General features: G+C 28.4%; 1 protein-coding gene across 3 annotated transcripts in view; it reads left to right on the top strand.

The window, feature by feature from the left end:
• LOC142329822 (angiotensin-converting enzyme-like) overlaps positions 1-22,826 on the top strand; it is a 507,200-nt gene that overhangs the window by 435,075 nt on the left and 49,299 nt on the right. For all 3 annotated transcript variants that reach the window (XM_075374676.1, XM_075374677.1, XM_075374675.1), the window contains one exon: positions 17,111-17,248. In XM_075374676.1, the coding sequence (XP_075230791.1) occupies positions 17,111-17,248 (138 nt within the window). The remainder of the gene's footprint in view (positions 1-17,110; positions 17,249-22,826) is intronic.

The following is a 22,826-nucleotide window of genomic DNA, read 5'->3' as shown; positions in this document are numbered from 1 at the left end:
CTGCGTCGATAGTATCCTTTCTCACCACAAGGAGCGCTAGTGTAACACTGACGTACAGCTGCTGTAGGGTAAAGTCTGGGCCTGCAGGCCTCCATGGCGCGAGTCGTAGCGTCTCGACTTTCATCCGGAGATCCCGGGTTCGAATCCCGGTCAGGCATGGCATTTTCACACGCTACAAAAATTGTCATTTCATCTCATCCTCTGAAGCAATACTCATGTGAGCAAGGCTCAGGTGGTCTCGAAGGTAAAAAAAAAGTCTGGGCCTATTTAAAGGGTGTTTTTGAAGCACAAACACTTTATTAAAGTGCACGTGTCTTTCCCCACCTCATGAACACCCCATATTTATTTAGAAAATTAAACATGTTAGTTAACGCCGATAAATAACATCATTTAAGTGTGTTAACTTATCCTAATGTTTATATTTAACGTTAATATGACGACGTATTGGGCTGTGAGGAATAAAATGGCAGAAATGCCTACTCTAGCGTAAGAAAAAAGTATGTTTATATTTATGAATGTACAATCTTTGCTAAAAAAAAAATAAATTAGTAATTACTTTTATTATTTAAAAATTAGACTATGTATTTATACCAAACCAGACAACGGAATTGTTTTAATATAATTCACCCAATACTTTGGCTTACGAGAAAGAGCCATATTTTACTACTGATGTCATTTTTTTTTTTTTTTAAATTGCCAAGCCATTTGAAAAACCGTCAACCAATTTATTTAAATACAATTAAAAAATGTTCTTTTACGGTAATAATATAATTCTGTTGCTGATTTTTTAAAATAAAAAAAAATAAAAAAAGAAGAAAAAATTGATTTAGCTGCATCCCGTTTAATTTGTGCTATTTAATGTATTTACCTTAACATTATTTCATATTTTGTATTTAAATAATTAATGTGGATTTTGAACTATTTTTTATCTTACGGCCGATCCCATGTGACGCGAGTGGTAGGATTTCGGCCTTTCATCCGGAGATCCCGATTTCGAATCCCATACAAAATTGTCACTTCCATCTCATCCTCTGAAGAAATACCTAACGATGGTCCCGGAGATTAAAAAAAAATGTACCGATCAGAATAAAGATTTATTTTATATATTAATTAAAGGGAATCCACGTTAATGCGAGGTCCAGTTCTTGTTACAACAATCCATTAAAATATAGAAACAGAACCTAATTCTCCGTAAATTAACAAAATAAATTAACCGAAAGTAATATAACATATTAACCTAAATTATATTATGTTTTTATGATTCCAAGATTATAAGGTACTTCCTCTTTCCTAAAGATATTGATCGTGCTTCCTAAAAATTATAAGGGTTTCTTGTAATACGTTAAATAACCTTATTCTATTTAAGTACAATTTTTATCATTACATCACATTAATAATGGATAAAATCATAAATTTTTACTATTATACAATTTGAGATCGTGATATGAGTCATACTATTGGCGTGCCTTTATTAAAACTACTGTCTGTATAGAGAAAGGAAAAGTATTGTTTTTATTGCATTTCCAAAAAAAAAGAAGTACAATGTCGTTTCGTTGCCGTGTTCTATTTGCTACTTTGAATTATTCAGATGACCCATTTACTTTATTTAATTGGAATAGGCTGTATTTCTTCAAGGACGGATCCACTACAGGCAAAGAGATTCATTTATTAAACCAGAAAGTTGAATAAATTTATTTTTTATCAAATATAGATGTTGTAACTACCTACTTATCACATTTACAATATTTTCGAATTTTGTTCACAAATAAATTACTCGAAAAAAATCAAAGTTTTTTTTTTTTTTTATTTTCTCTAAGCACTGATTTTGGATTTTCCAATTTTTTATAGTAAAATATATGATCTATTTTAAATTAATGATCTAAATTAAATGATCTAAATTCTGATTTTAAATATATGATCTATTTTTTATATGAATATATGATATATGTTTTTCATAAATAAGTTGAAAATTTAAATTAAATTTTTTAAAAATAATCTTTACATTGTTCACCGTACGCCATCAATCTGAAGGTTGATTTAACAGCTCAAAAACTACCATCTTCAGATTTTTAAAGTCTATACGTAATATAAATGCTGTTTGTCATAGAAAAATAGGAGTTACAAAAATGAAGAACTCATTCCAAACCCACCAATGTTACTCGGAAAAGTTAAAAGTTAAGTAAAATAGTTCACTGTTATCTTTTTCATTGAGCAGAATACATGTTTTAATATAGGTGTTCAATTAGAAAGAGGCCGTATCACTCAATATTTTATAGTAAATATAATATATAGTAAATAGTTTATAATAAAATTGATGTGAAATCCATAAAATAATGTGGACGATGTTGAAACGACTGGAGCTGCAGTGGAGAGGACAGTTTATTGCCTGCACATTTGAATATTACCAGTCTGGTCGAGCAGTGGCTTTTGAACAAGATTACGTAATCTTGTTTTTTTATTTGTTAAAATCCGGTTAACTTCAAAGAACGTGTTTGAATTGAAGGAAACGTTGAAAAGGAAACACCAGAGAAAAGTGTTATTTAGAAGTTAGTTAAAAAATGTTGGTGTTAGACCAGGAACGTGCCCGACACAGGTCAGATTTAACGAAGCAGATCATATAGGACATTGAATACTAGATACTATGGTATACTAGATCATGGATACCAGTGTTCTTTAATGGTTGGGTTTCAATTAACCATACATGTAAGGAATGGTCGGCTTAAGACTGTACAAGACTATACTTCATTTGTATTCGTACATACCATCCTCATTCATTCTCTGAAGTAATACTTTACGGTGGTTCCAGAAACTAAACAGAAAAAGAGAGGTTGTACAGGACATTAAAGCGACAATTACGGAGGCTAAACTGGGAAAAGAAACATTTCACTAGGTAAAGTACGCACTGCAGTGAGGAGAATGCTGAAATATTTTCCGTATCGAATCCAGATTTTCTTGAGCTAATTACAGCTGATTATGCTAAATTTTTCATTACAGTCAACGGTTCAAAAACTTCGTTTGAAGGAACATTTGCATTTTAGATCAAGTTTTTTTACAGATAAGACATAGTTTTACCTTGTTGGGTACATTAACAATCAGAACAACAGGACCTGGATTACTGAAGATCCGTACATTTTCTTTGAATCTCCCCCTCACCCGTAAAAAATAGGCGTATAGTGCGGGGTTTCAACGCAACGAATTATAGGATCCTTTTTTTTTAAAAAAACTACGGGTGCTACCGTCTACCAAGAAATTATCCAATAGTTCACAGCCTTATTACAAGGGGATGAACATGAACTGGTTGCAACAGGACAGCACCACTTCCCATACAGCTTATTCTATTATGGAGATGTTACAAGATTTTTTCGGTAGAAGAATCATTTCTAAACGATTGTGGCCACTAAGATCCTTTGAACTGATTAGTCCAAACTTCTTCCTGTGGGATAATTTTAAATGAATTGTTTATAAAAGCAATCCACACGCCCTACAGGAATTGAAGAAAACATTACCATTGTCATCCAGGAAATAGATAGGGTACAACTAAAAAAAATAGCCAGCAACATGGTCAAACGTGTTGACAAGTCCATAGAAGTGGATGGACATCATTCTCCACACTTTCCGTAGATTATTACGTAAGAGTTTGCCAATAAACGATCATTTATAGATTAAACTAAGTGATGGAGCCTCTTTCTAGTTGAACACTCTGTATCTTTACATGAAATTCTTAGAAATTAAGTGATATACAGTCCTTAAAGAAAATTCATTCTGTTCGCTAGATTGATTGTATAATAATCATCACCATTACTCTCAGAGAAAAAAAAACTAAAAATGTTATTAAAATTTTCACTTGTACCAAATTTCGAATAAAATTAATATAATCTTTCTGTGAGAAATAATCTGTAATTAGACCGATCGATATAACTCATTTAGAGGGGGAATAATGTTTACCTGGACTTTTAAAAATGGAAATGATAAATGGGCTTATTATAAACGTAAAAAAATAAACGTGTGAGCGGGAGTGATGCACAGCTGATTTTGGGGGTTGAAAAGGGGTGAAAAATTATATTATTACAATTTCCGGCGAAAGTTGACTTCAAAAAAATTTTTGGTTATTTAAGACACGGAAAGGTATACTTTCACCAAGTGTCGTGAAAATTAAATTATTTTTGCGGAAATTAAAAATAAAAAACGAAAAACAAAAGATGATTTTTCGCATTTTTCTCGAAAATTTTGAGGTTATGTTAAAAAGTGACCTCTGCAAAAGTTCTAGATTTTTGCATGATCTATACAACTTTTGTATTGAAAATTATTTTGTTCAACCCCCCCCCCCCCTAAACTACCCAAATCACCCCTCCACCATGCATTTATTTTTTTTACGTTTATTATAAACCCCTTTACCATTTCCACTTATAAAAGTCTAGGTAACAATTTTTTTTCTCTAAGTGTAATTTGGTTGGACTATTATATACAATATTTATATTCAATAAGGGAAAGCTTAATAAATATGAATATAGTACTTTTGTGTGTTGTAGACAGATAATATATACATTTACAAAAAGCGAATTTGGTAAATTAACTAGACTATAATTCTACTAGGTTGAAATGTAATTTTACGTCTTTATTTTAATTTCGTGTAGTATTTTTTTTTCTTTAAATAATAACAAAATTTATAACGCTTTATTATACCAGTAAAGGCGTTAAAATCTCTTCAATTTGCTCGCGTACATATACACAATACAAATATACTTTAAATGATCTACTTTTGCTAAAAATCTTCATTTTCAATTGTTGGTTTATAATAAAGTAAATTTTTCTTTTGTTAAATAAAAAAAGAGATTCCTAAGAAATTTTCTTTGTGATTGTAGTATTTATGTTATTTCAACTTCCTTCCTTCCGTTTTTTATTTGAGTCTAGTTTTTAATCCGTGTATGCGCGCGCGCGCTTGTGTGTGTGTGTGTGTGTGTGTGTGTGTGTGTGTGTGTGTGTGTGTGTGTGTGTGTGTGTGTGTGTGTGTGTGTGTGTGTGTGTGTGTGTGTGTGTGTGTGTGTGTGTGTGTGTGTGTGTGTGTGTATGAATACGCAATGTGCACGAATGAAAAATATCTAATTAAAACATTTTATGACTAAAACGAATTTTTACAGCAATCAGACGATGAGTGATAATTAAAAAATTATTGTAAATAATTATTTAAGTATTTAAGAAAGCTGAATAAAATCTTTAAAATTCATTTTATTTATTACTTCCTTGTACGATGTAAAGGAAGTATTGTGATCGCGAAAAATTTCGGTTTCAGATTTCAACGAAAATATCCATTTTGACCATCCCTGAATCCATTTTGACTAGTTTCGGCGTGACGTTTGTATGTATGTATCTCGCATAACTCAATAACGATTAGCCGTAGGATGTTGAAATTTTGGATGTAGAACTGCTGTAATATCTAGTTTTTCACCTTCCCTTTTGATTGCAATCGACTGAACCAAAAGTGTCAAAAAATATCTGGATTTTGAACTTTTTCTTAACTGCAGTAATAAGCCCTCATTTTGAGAGCTTTTCAACGATATATCATGTGGTACTTATTTTCATTGATTCCAGAGTTATAGTTAAATAAAATTTTAATTAATGAAATATTTGGATCTTACAAGGAAAAGGGCCAGCCTTATTCGGTTCGAATAAGACTTCATATCTTTTTTTAACTTTTTTTTTTTACTTTTCATTTTAAAAAAATGTGTATATGTAATGTAATTGGCGTACAAAGAAGTCATATGGTATCCACATCAGATTTTTTTAATTTAATACGATATAACGCAGAAAACTAGTTTTAACATAACATTAATTAATTTTTAATAAAACGCATACATTCTAATTTCATTTTTCGTAACGTTAGTATACGCATTTCACATGAACAGTTCTAAAATCGGGCAAGATTTTTTATTGACCTTTCAATATTAAAAATAATAAAATAAAGCAAACTTTTAAAAAATAAAACCATCTTAAACAGATCTTTAAAGGGTAATTCTTCATTCATTTTTATCTTTGAATCAAAAATTATATTTTAAGATTTATTTATCAAAAAATCTGTTTTAACTATGTTTAAGATAAATACGTTATGTATGTGTAACTATATTTATACTTCACCTTCATTTATCTTATATTGTTTTTTTTTTTTGTCTTCAGTCATTTGACTGGTTTGATGCAGCTCTCCAAGATTCCCTATCTAGTGCTAGTCGTTTCATTTCAGTATACCCTCTACATCCTACATCCCTAACAATTTGTTTTACATATTCCAAACGTGGCCTGCCTGCACAATTTTTCCCTTCTACCTGTCCTTCCAATATTAAAGCGACTATACCAGGATGCCTTAGTATGTGGCCTATAAGTCTGTCTCTTCTTTTAACTATATTTTTCCAAATGCTTCTTTCTTCATCTATTTGCCGCAATACCTCTTCATTTGTCACTTTATCCACCCATCTGATTTTTAACATTCTCCTATAGCACCGCATTTCAAAAGCTTCTAATCTTTTCTTCTCAGATACTCCGATTGTCCAAGTTTCACTTCCATATAAAGCGACACTCCAAACATACACTTTCAAAAATCTTTTCCTGACATTTAAATTAATTTTTGATGTAAACAAGTTATATTTCTTACTGAAGGCTCGTTTAGCTTGTGCTATTCGGCATTTTATATCGCTCCTGCTTCGTCCATCTTTAGTAATTCTACTTCCCAAATAACAAAATTCTTCAATATCTTATATTGAAACATAAATAACTTAGAAAATTTTATGAAAGTAAATCATAATAAGAATTATCTTCAAATTACCAAAAATAAAATTTTAAATATTTCTTAATTTAAATTTATTTTCTTTGTTTAATTTGTTTAAATTATGTTCACTGAACTTTTATATTTTAACTAACATAACGTTTTAAAACATTTTTCATTCACCTAAAATACAGAGTGTCCACAAATAAACGGATAAACTTTCAGGAAATGTTCTACAGGTGAGAATAATGAAATAAGTTCATATAAACATAAGTCTGGAAACTATTTGTTTTCGAGTTACGGCTAGCGAAACATTTCGCCCGTATTTAAACTCTTCTTATAAAAAGAAGCCCTACTGAAATTTTTGGGACCCAAATTAAGGAGTAAAGTTGGTGATTTCTTATGTAATAAAACTGGGAAATAAAATAGGTCCCAGAAAAGTAACTCCAGTAGTTCTTAAAATATCCGACATAAAATTCGGTGTCAAAAAACAAGTGTTTTAGGTTTGTAGTACAATAGCTTTCTTTAATGACTAATAAGCGCAGAAGATTTAGTAACAAAACTTGTATAGAATTTAATTCTCAGAAAAGTAATGTAAATACAGCCAATAAAAAGTAAATAACTTTAAAAATCGTTTTTTTTTATTAAAGCAAAACAGACCAAAAAATAGACAGAAAATCGTATTATTTTTACATTATTATTCTAATAAACATTATTTTTACACTATTATATGATAACATTACACTTCGTTTATCGGTATGATAATTTATGACAACAAATTCAAACGAAGTACACAATTTTCATTGTTCACCACTGTTAGTATTGCCAACCTATACAATACATTTTTTAAAAATATTTCTAAGTAATATACGTTTCAATTTAGTTTTTTATGTAATTATTTCATTTTACCTGAGTAAATTATTGAATATACACAGCTAAAATATTTCTTTATAAATTTTTTATTTCTTTTAGAATAATTTTCAATATTTAGCATTTCTTTGTTTTTAAAAAGAATGTTTATTAGTTACAGAAAAAATAATACAATTTTCTGTTTATTTTTCGTATGTTTTGCTTCAATAAAAAATCTTATGTGGGCAATACATGACTGCCTTGTACGCATATTAAATTACATGTACACAATTTTTTAAAATGGAAAGTACATAAAATTTTATTTCATTAAAAACTTCTGACATTTTTTCTTATATTTTTTTTTTTATGTTATTGAATTATTATTCAACGTAAAAAATTGTTTATAATGAGAGATTAATCATTATTAATAAATCATTATATTTAAATTAACAAAAAAAAGGAGATGAAGTCTGATTCGAACCGATGTGTCTTCCCCTTGCAAGATCCAATTATTTCATTTATTAAAATTTTATTTGGCTATAACTCTGGAACCAATGAAAGTACCACTTTGATATATCGTTGAAAAGCTCTCAGTGAGGGCTTATTACTGCAGTTAAGAAAAAGTCCAAAATCCAGATTTTTATATTTTGGGCTTTTTTGAACACTTTTGGTTCAGGCGATTGCAATCAAAAGGGGAGTTGCAGAACTAGATGTTACAACAGTCCTAAATCCAAAATTTCAACATCCTGCGGCTAATCGTTTTTGAGTTATGCGAAATAGTTACGTACAGACTTCATGCAGAAACTAATCAGAATGGATTCACGGATGGTCCAAATAGAAATTTCCGTTAAAAATCTGAAAACCAAAATTTTTCGCGTTCAAACTACTTTCTTTACTTCGTACAAGCATGTAAAACCCGATTTTTAAAAGTTTTTATTTATTTTTTATTGGCTGTATTTACATTAATTTTCTCAGAATTAAATTTTCTACAAGTTTTGTTAAAATCTTCCGCAAATATTAGTCATTTAATAAAGCTATTCTATACAAACTAAGAAAAACTTGATTTTCGACACCGAATTTTTTTTTACATTGGATATCTTAAAAACTACTGAATTTACGGTTCTGGGACCTATTTTTTCCTATTTCCCAGCTCAAATTACATTAGAAACCATCAATATACTCCTTAATTTGGGTTCCAAAAATTACAGTAGGACTTCTTTTTATTATAAGAGTTGTAATCCGAGCGAAATCTTTCACTAGCCGTAACTCGAAAACAAACCGTTTCCAGACATATGTTTATATTAACTTTTTTCATTATTTTCACTAGTAGAACATGTGCTGAAAGTTTCTCCCTTCCTTCTTGGAACATTCCGTATAATGCAAGATTTAAAATAAAAAATTTTAATTTATACCCAACTGTCAAAAGAAATATAATAAATTTATATATTTAAAAAATTAATTAAAAATTCTGCTAACCGAAATTATATGATTTCTGGTTCACATTCTTTATAAAATAAAATAGAAACCTACGTTTTTTTCACCGATTGTGTAAGATTTTTCGTCAGCGGTGTCCTTTTCTTTTTGTTAATCTTATTTTAATTATTTAAATATTGTTCATAAATTAATGGAAAAATTTACACATTATTTATTAAATTGGGTAATAATTTAACTATTAGTTTAATTTTGTGTATTTTATTGGAAAGTTGTTTTATATTGATATATTTTTATTTAATCATACTGACAAGTTCAGGCTAACATCCAAATATTAAAATAATATATGCATTTATAACAAATATTATTTATTTATGTATATAAATAAGCATGTGTGTGTGTGTGTGTGTGCGCGCGCGCGGGTGTGTGTGTGTATTTTGAATCATTCTTTTAATGTATTTATTTATTTTTCTATTTAAATTAAATTACTGTGATGTATTAAATGCAAATTTAAACAGGCCTACGTTTTAAATATGCTTGACCTGGTTTGAATCCCACGGTCACGTATAACCTTTTAGACTTTTTTAGAAGTGGCTAAATTTTCAATCCATAAATTTAAACTTATTTTTTAAATTAATCATCAAAAAAAAGAAATAATATTCATAACAAATACACATATAAACCGTATACTTACAATTTTTAGTAATTTCAACTGAGTAAAATTTTCCAGTTAGTAAAACCATAAAATATTCAGAAAACAAGTAAAAACAATTTGCAGTTTGCCAAATTAAAACTTAAAAAACAATTTTAATTAAAAATTTATTTTATTTATAAAGATTTTTAATTTAATAAAAATAAATTTTTTACAACACACATTTAAGATTTTTTTTTCTTTTAATTGTTTTTTAAACGCCATAATTAAAGCTGACCTACAAATACATATTTTATTTCTTTGTATTTATTGTAATATTAGTTTTAACTGTTCTATTTCGTAACCGCAAAATGCGTTTTTTTAATTTATGTAATATATATATTATTTTAATCATAAGTTTTGTTACTGTGTAATTAAAAATATTATTCTCTTCATTTAATTATATATTTCATATAAATTAATTAATTTATTAACGCTTATTAATTACATTAATTTTTTTATTTATTTTTAATTAATTTATTATTTAAAAATTAATTAATTTTTTTTTTCAGTTTTTAACTAAAAATGGAAAAAAATTCCTATTTTCCTTTTAAATTAGCAAGCAATTTAAAGATTAAATATCATATTAATAAACAAAAACAGTTATAATTTTGTGTGTGTGTTTACGCGCGCGCGTTAAGTATTAGTATAAGCATTAAGATGACTGCATTAGATTTTTTTTGTTTCTTTTGTTGTAATTTAAATTAATTTAAATAACTTATCATTAATTACAACTAATTTTAGCTAAATTAAAAAAAAAGAAATGCATTAAATAACTACATCAATGCCACTGATTAACGGGAACCAGTACCGGAACTTGATGTATCAGGTTGTTATTTTCTTGTCATTTAGTAATAGATTCGCGGAATAACCAGTTTGAGACTTATTATTTCACTATATTATGTTTTGTTTTGCTTTTTTTTTAAATGATGACCGCCTGTTATATAAAATACAGTTAGACGTGTTTCACTGCCTATTGGCTTCTTGTGAGAGTGTAGTAACAACGAAAATACAGGTAGCCGCTAAATTTAACTTGTGAACTGAAATATGAATGAGTATGGTACTACACGGTCGGTGACGAACGACTTCCTAAGTCCTTATCACAATTAACTAACTGCAAAATACACTGCAAGTTGTTATACAATAACTTTTAACGCATGCGTAGAAGAAACTGTTACGTCATATAGTTTTTACGATACGACCAATAGTAAAACATGGTTTCATTTTTTCCATATTATTATGAATAAATCCAAATGAGAAGTGGTACACATTCCAACAAGTTAATTATAACTCATATTTTTTCAGCTAATTTCAAGAAAATAAATAAAGGAAGTTTTTGATTCGACTGGTTATGACTTATAACACTTCTTTTTTTTTGGGTCTTCGAATAACTAGTTAATTTCTAAATCGATCGAAATGAAATTTTTTGCAGTTGATTACTTTTTTTTTATTTGCAATACATAACTTTAACGCTTATCAATTACATCCTGTTTTAACTGACCCAGATGGTAAAAAAAAAATTAATTTAAATTTGTTATATGTCTAATTAATATTGTATACATGTATTCTTGGTTTAATAGCATCGCTTTTTTTTTTTTTTTTTTAGCAATAATGAAAAAATCCAACTACAAAGTTGTAATACTTTCATGACATTGGTTAATTATTATTTTATAGTGGAAAAATTATATTAAAAAAATGACCTAACATTTATTTTTTGGGGTGAGGTTTGTTTATGTTGAAGTTTTATTGTAAAATTATGATTATCTGTTAAATTTAATAAAAATAAATTTCAAAAATTCAAACAGATCGGTATTTTTTTTTCTGCTCCCTCACCTCAAAAACTCACCTTAAAAGAATTTTTTTGATATTTCTACGTCTACTATATTAAATAAAATGACTACAAAAAAACTTTTTTAAAAATAAATAAAAACAAATTCCACCAAAAAATGTACAACCAATAAAAATTTACCTAAGATTTATTTTTTGAGGGTAGGGGTGAATTATGATGAAATTTTATTGTAATATTAGAAATTTAAATAAACCAAAAAAATTGTTTAAACATTCATAAAAATCGATATTTTTATACTTTGATCGGCTCCCCCCACTTACAGTATAACCCCAAAGTATTTCTTTTTTTGGTTCACTTATACTACTATTATGCCTACGAAGACAAAAAAAAATCGGTTGAAAATTTGCAATAAATAAAAAGATAGCTTTTTTTAATTTTTGGGAAGGGAGAATTTAGGGGCAGTTTCTTAAAAAAAAATATGGTAAGATAAGCAGGCACGTATGTATTAAGCTTAACATAATGTGGGGATTTGTAAAATTTTGAGAAAACTGATCCAAAAAACTCCCTTGGAGATTCTGACCCCAAAATTTGATCAAAAAATTGTTCCATATACACAGTCTGCACAAAATTTCATCAAAATCTGTTTATCCAGTCAAAAATTATAATCCTCAAACAGTCAACATACGTATGAACACTAGTCACATATTTTTTTGTTTTTTTGGGATTCCTGGATCATGAACGTCGAGAAATACACAAAAAAAACGATTTTTGTACGATACCCCATTCTTTAACTGATTACTATACTCTCCTTCTTGCAACATAGCTACAACTATGAAACTAGAAAAGTAAAAAAAAAAGATGTTATGCAAATATAAATTTAATACTTGGGAAAATTAAAATAAGACGATTCTTGAAGTATATTTCGTAACTATTATACAAATAAGTATTATGAAGTAAATTAATTATTTTTACAAACTATATGCAAATTTTGTGAGAAATACTTATGTTAATGTCTGGATATTGAAAGTGATGTGTTTGTTTAAGCTTTTGGTATATAATAAAGAATCAGTAAATTTTTACGAAATTAAAATCTTTTTTTTTCAGTTAAACTGAGTTAACTCAGTTAACTGAGTTTTACTCAGTAAAACTGAGTTCATATAAATTTGTAAATGAACATGTTTACAAAAACTCTATTTAAATACCTTGAGACCAAATAGGGAAGAAATTTGATCTAATTTATGTATTTTTTTTTCTTTCTGGTTCTTTTTGTTAAATCATATTTAGGTTGCTAAGAAGATAAGAAATATAGTTTCAAAATTGTCAATTTTCAAAATTGTCATCGTTAATGTATTTCTTAAAAAATGATTTAATTCTTTGTAATATATTTTTTTATTTATTATTAATTATAGTTTTGGGATAGATTTTATTTCTGTTTAATATCATTAACAAATGTTATGTCTCTTTAAAAGAAAATCTACTAAATTCCTTTAAGTGCTATATTATAAAATAAAAAGTAATTACACACAACAGCAATGAGAAAATAAACTGGCAAGAAAGAACTGAGAAACTTAAAAAATCATTAATAACTACCTAAAACATATATAATAAAAAATGCCTATCGACAAAAACTATAATCAGACATTACCAAACAGTAATTCTTCCAAAAATACAATACGCCAGCGAGACTCTCTTCGGACTACACAAAATTGGAGAAGTAGAAAGGATCGAAAAGACAGAAAGGAAGATAGTCAGAAAATGCATAAACAAGAAAAATGTAGTAGAAGAACAGTAGAGGATAATCCCAAATGAAGAAATATATAAAATAATAACCTCACTAACAAATTTCTTCAGGAAAAAAAAGGATTTCATACTTGGGACACCTACTTAGAGCAGAAAACACCAGACTTCCAAACCAAATAATTAACTTATACTGGGAAAAAACAAAACCGAAATGGATAAAGGAAGTTCGGTAAGATAGGAAAGAGTTAAGAATCTCCAAAGAAGATCTAATCACAACATCTGAAAAATACGACAAACTAATTAAAACTAATATGATAAAATTTGAACCTAAAATCAAAAAGAAATCCAACAGGGTGTATTCAGACGAGGACAGGCGCCAAAGATCAGAACGCCTCAAAAAGTTGTGGGAAAAAAGAAAAGAAGCAAGAATAAAAAAACTCACACGATTCGGAAATAAGAAGAACTGATTACAAAATGGACTGGCCCAAAAATTGAAATAAAGTGATCCTATAAGGTCGTAAAAGCAACAAAAAATAAATAATAAAAAGTAATGTATAAATGTGCTTTTATGCAATGAAATATTAGTGCTTAAGTTATAGATTGATATTATTTACGTAAAAAAAATCTTGCACAATTGAAATTAATTAACTTTAAGAATAGAATTTTTAATCGATGCAATTTTTTATGCATTATTTCATCATCAGTAATTATTTTAAAAAAACACATGTGTATTTCCCAGCATAAATGTGAAAAACAGAGAAAAATCGTATAAATTAAATAATTAATTTTTTTCTGCATGTTTACAAGTACTATTCACGTAGTGATGTTTACGAATATAGATACAAATATGTTACTTTTGTTTATTAGATTGTTTTGATATAATACATTTATTTGTTCTTTTTTTTTAATTACATGATTTTTACACATTTTAAAAATATTTTTAATTTTTTATCGTTATTCCTTAACATTGGATTATTTTAGCATATATATATATATATATATATATATATATATATATATATATTTATATTTATATCATTATTCTGATATTCAATGTAATGAATTTTCGCATGAAAATTCAAGAAATGTTTCTTGGAAAACGTGAAAAAAATTATAATACATATCCCCTCATTCCAGAGAGACACTAAGAATTGACAGCTCATATTCAACATGTGTTGAATATGATATATATATACATGCCTGTCGGAGGTCCCTGCCCCCTGTAACCCCGCTGTGTTTGTTATTCTCATGGTTGTGAGAATTATAGTGATAAATAAAAATTAAAGTAAGCAGACTTTACAAATACCTGAAAAAGAAACTAAATTATAAAAAACAGAATAGTAGTAACTAAACTACGCAGACTTTTGAAGAGGAAAACTTCACATCATCATCCCCAAGGGGGCTAGAGCCTCGACCTATGGCTTAAAACCTTTCCAAGGATAACACAAATTTATCCTAATAATTTGAAAACAATCGCGTGATGTTACAAACGATCAGACAGACATAACCCGCCACAAAATTTCTCATATATATATATATATATATATATATAAAATACATAATTATTGTCAAGATATTGTCCATTGGCAGTGCCCAGTATTTTTGTAATTTTATATATATGTGCATGCGAGCAGCGGTTTTTTTTTATGTGCCCAGTACTTTTTTTAATAAAAAAACTAAATATAAATATTTTTTAATAATAAAACTGAGTTTTAAAACGTATAATTTTTTTTTACCCTTCCTAAAATTTTGCTTCAAATTTTTTTTTTAAAAAGCGTGGCATTTCAGTTAAAGATCATGGCCTTTTTTTAAGACAATCAAAATTCAAAACGTTTTATTATTTTTATTGACTATCCAATCTGATCCTCTAACTTTTTACTGTAGATTTTTATCATCCCTAGGTCTTTAAATGGGTTCATTTGGTAAATTCTATTTAGATTATTGCAAAAATATTTAAATCCAGTTCTTGGAAATATCAATAAGAATCGATGAAGGAATTATTGCCTAATGTTAGGTACTTCTTTCTGAAAATTTCATTTTCAGAAAGAAAATATAAGGAATTATGAGCAGCTAATTTAATATCAGAGGACTACCAAAAAACTTTTAAAAAATATTCATTTTTTAGAAACATAAAGTAGAAATAAATCTTTAGATGATATAATAGATTACAAGAAAATTTAGGAGAAACGAGAAATCTTATGCTGAAAAAAGGGGGCGAGAATTTTTGACATATTTTAGAGATTAATATCCTGGTTTTTATGATGATTATTATATATATGATTATTATTATATGATTATTATCATATTGATGATAATAGTGATAATAATAATTATAATTTTTTTAATTTAATTTTTAATTTTTTTTTATATGCACCGGGTTGATCTAGTGGTGAACTCGTCATCGCAAATCAGCTGATTTCTTAGTCGAGAGTTCTAAGGTTGAAATCATAGTAAAGGATTTTTATATGGATTTGAATTCCAGATCGTGGATACCGGTATTCTTTGGTGGTTGGGTTTCAATTAACCACACGTCTCAGGAATGGTCGACCTGAGTCTGTACAAGATTATACTTCATTTACATTCATACTTATCATCCTCACTTGTCCTCTGAAGTAATGCCTTACGGTGGTTCCGGAAGCTAAACAGAAAAAAATATATATATATAAAAAGAAAATATCTTCTGTTTAAGTGTTCTTTAAATGTCCACTTAAGTCTACAGATAATTGTTTTTGTTTTAATTTAGTAGTGATTTTTTTTAAAGTCAAAATATAAATTTAGTTTTTCGAACATGGCCCGTTTGATATAATAACTGTTATATATAATTTTAAAAAACAGCTACCAAATTCCAGTTTGTATAATACCAGCATAACAATTGAGGAACTATTACAATACGGATGTAGTCACATATTTAAACTTTTAACTTTTGACGAATAATAAAATGACGTTCAAATTGTTATTTATATATATATATATATATTATATATGTAATTCTATTATGGTAGTTTTATAATGTTAATCATAATTATATTCCTATTTAAGATGGCAGAATAGCCGAAAGCGGTCGAGGAAATTAAACTGGAATATTTAATGTTTTTTTTTTTTAATTATATATAATAGTCAAAATATAAAGAAATTCAGATATTTTTTTTTTTACTTTTTAATAAAATTTTTAAATCCCTTTATTTTACACGTATTGTAGTTTTATTAATTTGCTTTAGAATATGAATATAAATTGTCTTCAATAACATTTTTTTTTCCTTTTAACGAAGTACGTCATTATAATTATTTGATTTATATTTATAATGTACATATAAGAAAAGGAAATATTAAATAAGATCTGCAAACGGAACAGGTGTTTTTTTTTTCATTTATTTCTGCATAAAATAAAAAAGAATATTTAAATAAAAGAATGTATCCTGGTCCATAATATAATATAAATATATGCAGTACATAAAATACTGCTAATACTTTATACATAGAGAGGTTAACGTATGGATATATTGGCCTTGCCCCTTTGTAATAAAAGTTCGAGGATAATACTGTTGTAATTGTTGTTACAAGAAGTATAAAAGTAGTTTAAATTACACATTGCATTAGTTTGTTTACAATTGGACTTTAATAATAGGTTATAATATTATAACGTTGTACGGATTTTCCGTATGATGGCAGTAAAAGGAAAAGGTAAATTATAACACGTGAATCGGTATACGATAAAAACAAAAACACCTTTCGCATAATATTTATGTTTGCCTTAATAAAATATTATCTTCGCACCTCTTTTATTTTATAAATGGAATTCATTTATAATAAATATTTATTTAAATGTTTACAATGTATTTATCTTTTATTTTTCCAGATATTTCGTTGGAACAGTACTTCAGTTCCAATTGCACAGATCGATGTGTATAGAAGCTAAAAGATGGGGGCAAGATACATCAAAACCTCTTCATAAATGTGATATATATCGTAGCAAGGAAGCTGGTAATATTCTCAAGTAAGTTATCTATCCTTTTTATTGTGATAATTATTATTTTAGTCTCTCCCCTATAAGCATTACTATGATTTAAATTTACGAATAATAATTTATTTACCGTAAATTAAAATTCGTTTCTTAAATCTTTGGTATTATATGTCGTAATAATTTACAACTGGTTTTGTATTTTAGTATAGGATTCCAAAAAAATATATTCTTTTATATCCACAATTAGTAATAAAAAAAAAAAACGAGAGAGGAAATGATTATTTCATAATATTCATTATTAGCACTTGATATAATTTGTTTTAAATAAGTTTAATATATTAGTTCGTCTATCTATTTATCTGCATAATGGTATTTTCGATAATGTTCCAATGTTATAGAAGATGTTCGGCGCCGTCCAGTCTGGTTTTTGTATCATCTGATTTGTTACTCTTTGTGACAAACGTGTCTTTCCGACACGAGTACTTTGCTACCCATTAGTACTCTAAACACCCTGTCGTCTGTGATATACATTCTATCATCTCTGAAATTACTCAACGTATTACAAATATGAGCTTCTGCTGGATTCCCAGCCGTACTAGAATTTCAAGCAATGAGCACGCTGATCGTTCGGCAAATGCGCTGTTCGAATTCCCCTTTCACTAATCGCATTGTTTCGAATGATCTTGTATGTTTTCTGAAGATTGTGGTCCGTGACGAGTGGCAGAGTAAGTGGAATGTTACAATCAATAATAAACTTCGTCCAGTTAAGGTCACTGTATCATCCTGAAGTCTTCATGTAAGAATAACCGTCGGCAGGAGGTTATTACTTGCTGTTTTCAAATAGGGCACACTAGGCTCTAATCTTTTTAGTTTATTTATGCCGTTTGGCGTATACCAGATGGTATTTTTGTTCTTGTAAATTAAATCTTAATTATTGTATATTATTATGGTGTTAATTCGCTCTTACCATTCGACATGGACATTTTCCATCTATTGCGTGTTTAAATATTACTTTTGTGTAATTTTTAGGGTTAATCTTTTAAATTTAATTTTTAAATGTGTAAATATCGTGTTTGGGCGCCAATGAAGGTACTTCGTTTTGCCTTCAGGAAAATAAAATTTTCTCACTTTTAATTTTACAGTTAGATCGTTAAGTGGTTACAATAGAAAAATAAAACAACCGCAGATTGTCGCATTAGAATAGAGTTTGCGCGATCGGTCATACTATGGGTTCATCAAACACTTAAAAAGATGAGTACTGGAGGTGAATTAAATTAATATGAAGTGTAATACTAATTTGAAAATGTCAAAAAATGGTTAATCGCGTTTAATTAAAACACTATTGTTTATTTATTCGCGGGTTAATAATTATAGGACCATCAGTTTTTGCAAAAAACTTTAGTATCTATCGGAAAAATTACTTTTTGCGCTTATCATTTGTTGCAGAACCTTAATTAACATTTTTGGGAAAAGATACACTGTTGAAATAGATAAATCGTGTTTTACGCGTAGAAAATAAGTAGTGAAAATATGTATGCCGCAAAACAAAGAAACATTCTGTATATATGATTGTAGCGCAGTAACCTTAAAAAAGCTGATACACAGATGTTTCTGATTCACGGCTTACACACTCAACTTAATTTAAAATATTTATTATTTTATTTAAATATAATAATTTTTCGTTTATTTAATTGATTGATTCTACCTAAGCGCGCGTGCATACTGTATTAATTCACGCGGGTGTGGCGGCACTAGCGGCGACGGTCGGGATTAGCTAAACTAATGTAATTTCACAACTTACATAGAACAAATTTCGCGGTCGGAACTGGTGTAGCCGCTAGACTTAACGTACCAGGTACTCGAATCAACTCGGCGATCGAGTTCGAGACCCAGCTAAACCGAGTTACGTTTTTACACCTTAAATATTATTCATTTTTTTAATTCTACCACTCACCTGTGACGTCACAACATAGCGTAGTTTAAAGCATTTTTTGGGGTAAGTGCGATTTTGTAAATTTTATTTTCAAATTATTATTTTTTAATCGTTAACAAATATGGCCTAGAAAAATATGGCCTTAATTAGGCGAAATCTCGAGATGCTGAGGGTGATCTTGTTCTACAGCCTCACCCCCTTGATCTTTTAAGTTGAAAATTTAACGACATTAATGCCTCATATGTAGAAGTAATTTGACCAAGTTTGTTCAAAATCGGTTCGTTGTTCTGAAGATATAATGTGAACAATATAATGTTCATACGAACATTAACATCCGGAAAATTTCCATCCGGTTTTTTTGGGTTCCTTAGGTGTCAAAACGTGAAGATCCGGTGAAAACCTCATGTGCCCAAATTGGACCTATTACAATACTTTTCCTTTTAAAACTATTGCTCTAGACTGGAAAGTAAAGAGTGTACCGAAAATACAATTTAAAAAAAAAAATAATTTTCTAACTTTTTCAACAATAGATTTCTCTGGAAAAGACACCGTAGCCTAAGTAATGCTGAGGATAAGTCGACCTTAAAATTATCCGTAATAGAAATGTTATATACCTTGCCCCGTCCTTATACCAAAACGGTAGAACAGTTTTCAAAAGGATACCAGCGCAAAATGATGCAGCAAAGCCGAATGCATGGAATCTCCGGATGAAAAACAAAAAAAAAAAGAATTGCCATATCACATCCAGATTTTATTGACTCTATACATTCCTTTTTCCATAAAAACTTTCGTTTTAGTTAATAATCAAACCAGTTTTAACTTAATATTTTCTATTAAATTTTCTTAAAATTCTGGATATTCAAATACTTTATTTTATTTTTTAAGTACAAAAGAAAAAAACGGCTTATTGTAGGTTTACCAATAAAAACCATAAAAAAATTGATGCGCCTACATGTTTCAGATTTTCAATTTGATGAAACATTTTTCAAAAATAATTTAAAAATTAAATTGGTCTATTGGTAAACTTGTCATCATAAATCAGCTGATTTCAAAGTCGGGGTAGTTGCTATTATTCGGATTTGAATACTAGATCATAGATCCCGGTGTTCTTTGGTGGTTTCAATTAACCCAACATGTCTCATGACTGGTCGGCCAGAGTTTTTGCAAGACTGCACATTTACCGGTACAGTTACACTACATTGATAAGTCCCTAATGACTTATCAATGTAGTGTAACTGTACCGGTAATTGTTGATGCGAATAAAAAATAAAATAATTTTATTATTAATTTAATAACTTGTTACATTTATTCAAACGATTTTAAAATTATCTTTATTAGTTTTTTTTTATGATAAAGATAAAATATTTTAAAATAAATTAAGTTCATTTTTATTTTTTCAGGAAAAAACATTTTGTAATTTTGCCATGTTTTAAATATTAAAATGAAAATATTCATAACCCCTCTGTTGTAATGAAATATTATTTTTTGCCTTCAGTATGATGAAGAAAATTAGCAGTATTTTTTTTTTTATTCATAAATTTCACTTTTTTCTTCCAATTCAGTACCGAACATTCAGATTCAACGTATCACATTACACTTGTCTTCAGATAATTACTTTACTTTGCTTTAAATTAACTTTATTTTATTTATAATCTTTATAAACGTACTATCAATCAATCTTTTATTATTCTTATTAATAGATGGCGTTAGATGTAACAGTAATATAATAACATAAAAGATTCCACCACTCCGTCACGGTGGTTAGTCGATGTTACTTCTTATAATTTCACTTTTTTTTGTTATTTTTTCTACCATTCCAAAAATGATGTTGCATAACAACAAAGTAACTACTTGAAAAATAAAAAAAATTATAATTTTTTTTTTCATTCGGCAAAATATGATCTAATTAGTAAAGAAAATAAACTTAAAATCACAAAAATTAAATTACTATTACATAAACTCATTGGCTTTTACATTGAGTGATGATTATTAGAATAATATTCAACTGGTAATTTATTATGATCCGAAAGTTGCCTAAATCATTTATAATTCTTACATTAATTATTGATATTGAATATATATTAATCATTTATTAAGATGCAATAAGATAATCATTTAAAAAAAAAATGGAACCGACATCAAAATTCGCTAAAAAGTAAGAAATAATTACATCCAAATACTTAATTCCTCAGACACTTTTAGGTAGATTTCATAAGAAAGCTACCTATTGTAATGAGTACCATGATAAGACTTCGGGAAAATTTCGTTATATCTTCGCGTTTCACAACCCCCAGACTCCTAAACCAGGTCAGTTCAAAGGTTTATATATATGTATGAACGTTAGAGTTCATTCTTGTGGACACGATAACTGCCGTAATTTTTCGCCAATCACTTTCAAATTGATACATAAAATATAACGACCCAAAATCTCACTCGAGTTCGTTAATGGGAAAAATCGGACCATGAGGGTGGAAATGGGTGGACTTTTTCGAAAAAACCAAATATGGTTATAACTTTCCTGTTAAGCAAAATATTGAACTCGTTTGAAGTTCTTACTGTTCTTTGGTTGAGTGCCTAAATTTATATAATAAAGTCTTTTGATATCATCACTAACCATTGGTCCAGGAGGTGGAAAAAATGGGGTTTCGAAGACAAAAAATCATACCTCCCTTAATAGGCAAAGTATCAAATCGGTTTAAAGTGGTCGTTAGTCCTCCAAACATTACGTAAAACTTTTGTCTGTAACAATTTTTAATATAACCAACCCTTACGGCAAGGGATGACTAAAACAAAAAAAAAAACGTAAAAACAAAATACCGCTGTAACTTTCTTATTAAGTAAAATATCGAATTTGTTTAAAGTTCCTACTATTATTTGGATAAGGACCAAGAGTGAAAAAATGGGGTTCCAAGGACAAAAAAAAATAATAGCTCTCTTAATAGGGACAGGATCGATCGATCAATCTGAGTTCGCCTACTCCTATTTTGCCCCAGTGAAATCTACCTCCGCCTTCCGGCGTGCCGAAAGGAATTTTTTTGAATCGGCGCCTGATTTTACAAAATTAATTTCTAGATGTAATATAATTTTTTTCTATAATATTATATATGTATACTTTTTAAAAACCAAAACTGACATTACTTCAGTGGAATTCATACTTATGTGCTTTGATTTATTATTCAGTTTGCGATTACGTCTTTTTATATACCTCATCTATAGGTCCTTTCAAGTACCACATAAGTATAATCATTTATTTTGGCGCCGATTAAAAAAAAAGTGACAAAAGAATTAATTAAGTGTTTGGACGATATTATTTCTTTCTTTTTATCGCATTTTTATGTCGGTTCAATTTTTTTTTTTAAATAATTATTTCATAATTTTCTGTCTGATTAATAACGATAAGTTATTCGGTGGAGTTAATGTGCTTTTTGGTGATAATGCAGCTGCCTCGTCAAAGGCCATTGGTGTTTTTTTGAACCTCCTCCTTTGTCTGAAGCAGAAATAAATTTGAGGCATCAGTTTTCATTTTGTAAGCTAACAATTATCATGAGACAAAGAAATGACATGGAGTTAATTCATTTATTAAATAATTTTCTTTTCGGCGATGTTACAATTAGCTGATTGGAAATGCTTGGCAAAAGAAGGGGTTATCTTTAACAGTCGAATTTGCGGATAGAAATA

The sequence above is a fragment of the Lycorma delicatula genome, chromosome 9 (assembly GCF_047948215.1).
Source record: "Lycorma delicatula isolate Av1 chromosome 9, ASM4794821v1, whole genome shotgun sequence".
NCBI lineage: Eukaryota > Metazoa > Arthropoda > Insecta > Hemiptera > Fulgoridae > Lycorma > Lycorma delicatula.
This window is presented reverse-complemented; position numbering and strand designations above follow the sequence as displayed.